The sequence below is a fragment of the Trichechus manatus genome, unplaced genomic scaffold, assembly GCF_000243295.1.
Source record: "Trichechus manatus latirostris isolate Lorelei unplaced genomic scaffold, TriManLat1.0 scaffold00113, whole genome shotgun sequence".
NCBI classification, from domain to species: domain Eukaryota; kingdom Metazoa; phylum Chordata; class Mammalia; order Sirenia; family Trichechidae; genus Trichechus; species Trichechus manatus.
The window spans coordinates 6,338,009-6,343,821 of NW_004444049.1; the positions used below are offsets into that span (position 1 = coordinate 6,338,009).

The window sequence follows — 5,813 nt, forward strand, 5'->3', positions numbered from 1 at the left end:
CGATGAACGTGGGTGTGCATATGTCTATTCGTGTGACGGCTCTTATTTCTCTAGGATATATTCCTAGGAGTGGGATTGCTGGATTGTATGGTATTTCTATTTCTAGCTTTTTAAGGAAACGCCATATCGTTCTCTAAAATGATTGTACCATTTTGCATTCCCATCAGCAGTGCATAAGAGTTCCAATCTTCCCCCAGCCTTTCTAACATTTATTATTTTCTGGTTGTTTGATTTGTGCCAGTAATGTCAGGGTGAAATGGTATCTCACTGTGGTTTCGATTTGCATTTCTCTAATGGCTAGTGATCACGAGCATTTCCTCATGTGTCTGTTAGCCGCCTGAACGTCTCCTTTGGCAAAGTGTCTGTTCATATCCTTTCCCCATTTTTTAATTGGATTGTATGTCTTTTAGTTGTAGAGGTGTTGGATTTTCTTGTAGATTTTAGAGATTAGATCTTTGTTGGATTTGTCATAGCCAATTTTTTTTCCCCAGTCTGTAGGTTCTCTTTTTACTCTTTTGGTGAAGTCTTTTGATGAGCGTTTTTAATTTTTAGAAGATCTCAGTTATCTAGCTGATCTTCTGGTGTTTGTGTATCGTTATATATTGTTTGTGTATTGTGTGTCCTGTTTATGCCGTGTATTACGGCCTCTACCGTTGACCCTTAGAGCAGCTAATTTGATCTGTTTTATATATAGAGGTTCCATGTAAACTCTCATTTGGAATAAACATTTCTTCTGCTCCTTAAAAAACAAAAATGTTAACCACCAAGCCAATCCAGGGCCCTTGTTTATATGTTGACTGAGCTGCTCAGGGGCATTCAAAGGGCGCCAGCTTGGGCAGCACAGGGGGCAGGCCTTGGGGCAGACAGGCCCGAGTTCAAATCCCAGCTCTGCCCCTTACTAGGACCCAGCCAGTCCCCTCCCCTCTCTGAGCCTGTTTCCTCATTCACCAAATGCAAACGGTGACTCCTTGCTCACAGAGGCAGAGCCCGAGGGATGCCCAAGGTGAACGGCCTCCCTTACGGAGCACCCCTGGGTGGCTGGCCAGGGTGGCAGTAAGGGTGGGGTTCGGAGAGTACAGTGCCCCACCCAACTCCCAGAACAAAACAGGCAGGACCCCACACCTCCCTGGAAAAGCTTGCAGACTTGGTGGCGCCCATGGGCCAGAAGGGTGGTGGCTGGAGGGGACTCAGGGCCTGGCTTCCTTTGCGCCCAGAGGGACTGATAATTATAAAACCACATGGGCTGCGGTGGCTAGTGGGGCCGGTCCAAGGATGCTGGGCGCGTAGGAGCCCCTACGGCTTGTTGGAACAGCACAGGGAATGTTTTTGGAAGAAAAATCAGGATGACGAAACCACCATATGTCCACCCATTAGGAGCTTTGCACTTTTCAAGAGACACACCCCGGTGTGCTGGGGTGGGTGGGGGACTGGGCCTGTGGGGCTGCCAAGAACTAGCTGGCGGAGTGGAGATGCTCAACTCCCACCATCCCATCAACCCCCTCCCCAAAGCCACCCCAGCAGACACACCAAAACCAAAACTAAACCCATTGCTGGACCCTACAGGCCAGAGTAGAACTGCCCCACAGGGTTTTCAAGGAGCACCTGGTGGATTAGAACTGCCGACCTTTTGGTTAGCAGCTGAGCTCTTAACTACTGCGCCACCAGGGTTTCCAGTAGACACACAGTTAAATAACTATGTGCTGGAGCAGTAGGAGTCCCTGTCTGAGCTCACACCCAGAGGCGCCTCAGAAGAAAGACCTGGTGATTTACTTCCGAAAAATCAGCCACTGAAAATCCCATGGAGCACAGTTCTACTCTGACACACTGGGGGCTCCGTGAGTTGGAGTCGACTCTGGTCTGGAGCAGCTGAAACCAAAAAAAACCATGCCTGCTGCCTTCGAGGTGATAACCAACTTACAGCGACCCTACAGGCCAGAGTAGAACTGCCCCATAGGGTTTCCAAGGAGCACCTGGTGGATTTGAACTGCTGAATTTTTGGTTAGCAGCCATAGCTCTTAACCACTGCACCTCAAGGGCTTCCAGAGCAGCTAAGGCAGCTCTAAATGAGCTCTCCCACCCTCCAGCGACACTGCTACCCCGTGGTCTTCCTGGACAAATGCTGGAGCCACCACTGGCAGACAATGTGCCTCATTGTCCTTCACACCTGTTGTCCCCTGTACCCAAAGACACAGTGGCCCTGAGACAGACATGGCTTGCCTAAGGCAAGAGTGGGGGCAGGATCCCCGCTCCCTGGCTCCCCGGGGTAGGCGCGTGGCTGGGACAGGAGTGGCCTGCCATTCTTGTAAGTCCCGCAGGACCATCTGCTCAAAGCAGCCTCCCAGGGCCAGCGCTGGGAAAGTCTTGCTTTCAGCCACAGGGGCTGCTGATTGTCTGGACCCTGTGGAGGCTGGGGGTCTCAGAGCCCAGGCCCAGGAGGCCTAAGACGTGGCTGTGATGCTACAGAGCCTCAGAGCCTGCCTTGTGCCGAGCTCTTTCCAGACCCAGGCGGGTGTGCTCTGGGGGACCAGGTTCCCTGTCACTTGCCTGCGTTGGACTCTGGGGCCCCGCCCCGCCCCCAGCACCTTCCTCTTTTGTTGGGGTTTCTGCTCTTATCTGAACCTTCCTCTCTTCCTCTCTTTCTGCTAAGCCTGGGTCCTGGGTCGTTGAAATGAGCTTCCTTTCTCACCATCCAAGGCCTTCTCAGAGCCAATAGCAAGTTCACCGAGGCCCAGCCCCTTCCCTGCCCCTGTCCCCAGCACCTGGGGGCCACACCGTGCCCTTCTGCCACCAGGCACTGAGCTGGGCCCAGAGCCTGGGACTCAAGCAGGGTCTGGACCAAAGGAAGGAGCTGAGGCTGGCATCTGAGAGCTGGGCTCGGCTGTACCACCCAACCTTCCCAACCTCAATTTATTCGTCTGCTAAGGGAGGGTAATAATAGCTCCCTCCTCTGACAGGGCACAGATAACAGAAATGCCAAGAGCACCACAGGAATGCAAGGTGTCAACATCATGACCTGCTTCCCTCAGGGTTGGGTGGGAGCTGGCCCGCCACTGCCAGCATCTCAACCCCAAAGGGGCTGGGTAGGGGAGGCAAGAGACCGGGTGGGGCGCAGCAGAGGTGGATGACCCAGTAAGCAAGGTAAGTACAGGCTGACTTGTGCTTGCTTACTAATCTATAGTGAACAATTTCACATGAGATGTGGTGAAAAATATGTGAAATTGTTCACTACAGATTAGTAAGTAAGCACAGGTAGGCCTGTGCTCACCTTGCTTACTGGGTCATCTGCCCTTTTAGGGATTGTAAATTGGAAAAGAGGCTTTGATCCTGTAGGAAGGTGCTGTGGGGATGGGAGAGAGACAGATACCAGCCATACCTAAAAGCAGAATTTTTGATGTGGTGAAAAAGTGTGAAATTGTTCACAGATGATCTGGTAAGCAAGGTAAGCATTGTGCTTATCTTGCCTGTTGGATAATCTGCCCCTGGGGGAGGCGAGAGGCTGGGTGGGCCTCAGGAAGTGGTGACCACAGTGGAGGCATTTGTATGGAGAGGCAGTGGGAAGAGGGAGAAGAAGAGAGCGGCCAGCTGCCCAGGTTGGCTGGGGCCCAGGCTCTGGGGTGGAGTGCCTCCTCCCCCATCTACCTGTTCAGACTTGGGGAGTCTTTACCCATCCACTAAGCATCTACAGAATCTGGCCACGGGCCTAGACTGTGCAGGGCTCCGTGGGGGCAAGGCCAGGCCTCTGGTGGCCCAGGCGGTCTGGGTCACACCAGATTGGAGAAGAGATCTGCTGGGGCAAAGTGGGCCCGGGCCAAGGGCTGTCTCTGCCCAGCAGGGCCGGAGCACGGCCACTTGCTGAGGCTGGCACAGGGATCCAGGCACCGATGTGGTCTTTCAGGACATTCTGACCCCAGATCTGCAAAGGAGTAAGCAGGGAGCCCAATCTTCCTTTACAGACAAGGAAACTGACGCTTGGAAAAAGGATGTGACAAAAACGAATACGAGATCAAATAGAATCAAGTGCCAGTCCCTGCTCTGCCCAGCACTGCCCTTGGCAGACCTGCTTTTGTTGGCTGGGACTCAGTTTCCCTTCCTCTGTACTATGTGGCATGGATTCTGATGGGCCCACAGGATGGGCTTTTCTGATAACTCAGCATGCAGAAGGTTAAGGGACTCACTGGAGGTCACACAGGGCTTGAGGCAGGACCCAGTGACCTTGCCAATCTAGTCCTTGATTGCCGACTCCTGAAGACTGGGTGTCTAAGAAGGGCATCAGAGAAGGGGGCCCATCGTCTGGCCCAGGACTTTTCCCCTACCCGCCAGCTCCCTAGGAGATGGGGACTTGGTCGCATCCAAACCACCTACCCCTCCCCCGGTCTCTGGCGCCCCGCTGTGGTCTCAGAGGGCAGAGCCCCTTCCTATCTCCCGTAGGCCCCTCCCCAGTCCCATCCCACAACAAGGGCCCAGAATCCTTCAGCTGAGAACCAGGTCAGTTGGCTCAAACCATCCAAACTCCTTCCTCCCCACCCCAGCTCCCCAAGAGAAACTGAAGCAGTGACGGGATCCCCAGGTCTGGGTTTGGATCCTGGCTCCCCTTCCCCCAGCTGGACTCTCTTTCCCGATTTCATGGACTGTGGGGACCAAATAGATGACCTGGTGGGAAGTGCTTGGGGTGGCGGGCGGGGGCGCACTTCAGCTCTACAAGCATTCACAGCAGAGGCTTCTCCCTCCCAATGGGGAACTGATCTTGCCCGCCAGGAGGTGCTGGTGTGAGGGGGAAGGCAACCCCCAAACAAACCTTGTAATGAAAAGAATTTATTGTCTAAAGCCACTAAAATGCCCTACCCTTTGACCTCTCATTTTGGACACACCCACGACCGCATGGTGTCTAGTCCAGCTCAGCTGGACACAGGTAGAAATCAGAACTACCACTGGACAAAGTCAGCCCCTATCCTCCTGGAGTCCTCCAGCCTGTCTCCGACCTCTTCTTGCCCTTCTCACTCTAGGCCTTACTCCCCCTAGGCTTAAAAAGTCTATGTTGGAAGTACCAGCCCCGGTCTCTCCAGTGTCTACCTCCGAGCCTTCTCACCCTCAGCCCTTCAATTCTCCCTCATCCTTCCCAGGCCACAGTGTGCCTATCTGCTAACTGGGTGTAACCATCTTTGCCCCAGCTATCTGTCTCCCAGGTCTGCTGTAAGGATACAAATAAAGTGAGATCAGAAACTGGCGAGCGCTTTCAGGGTTGGGGGAGAAGGGTGTGCCAAGAGCGGGCCGGCGTCCCGGGAACTACAACTCCCATCGGCTCCGGGCCCGCGGGCGTCCCCAGCCCCTCTCCCAGCGCCAAGGGAGAGGCCGCCGCTGCCCGGGGGGCGAGGGACGTTGCAGTGCCCCGGACATCCCTCACCTAGGTTGAAGGCCGGCGAGGACCCTGGCAGGGCCGGGGCTGGAGCCGCGGCAGATCCTAGGCGGTCTTTCCGGCCCCCACGGGACCCCTCCTGCCCCGCCCCACCCAGGAGTTACTCTTCGGGACCCGCCCCCCCACTTCCTGGCCGGGAGTTGGCACCGCCCCGGTGCGCCTCCGCCCTCCCACCTTTCCCTCCAGCCGCGGCTCCCATTGGCCGGCGCGCACCTGCCCGTCCGTCGAGGGGCGGGGCGCGGCGCCCAGGTGAGGGCGCGCAGGCGGTGGCTGAGAAAGGTGACAGCGGGGAGGGCGAGACGGCAGGGGAGGACGCGCGGCTGGACCGACGCACTGACCGGTGGGCAGGCATGCGGGCGGTCCGGCTCTAGCCCGGCGCGGGGCTCCGGCCGCAGCCATG

At 55.8% G+C, this 5,813-nt stretch overlaps 1 protein-coding gene across 1 annotated transcript in view; it reads left to right on the forward strand.

Annotated features, from left to right (window-relative positions):
* CDC42BPG (CDC42 binding protein kinase gamma) overlaps positions 1-5,813 on the forward strand; it is a gene marked incomplete at its 5' end in the record, with an annotated part of 27,150 nt that overhangs the window by 1,226 nt on the left and 20,111 nt on the right. The window contains 1 exon segment of the mRNA XM_023738225.1: positions 2,207-2,235. Within this exon segment, the coding sequence (XP_023593993.1) occupies positions 2,207-2,235 (29 nt within the window).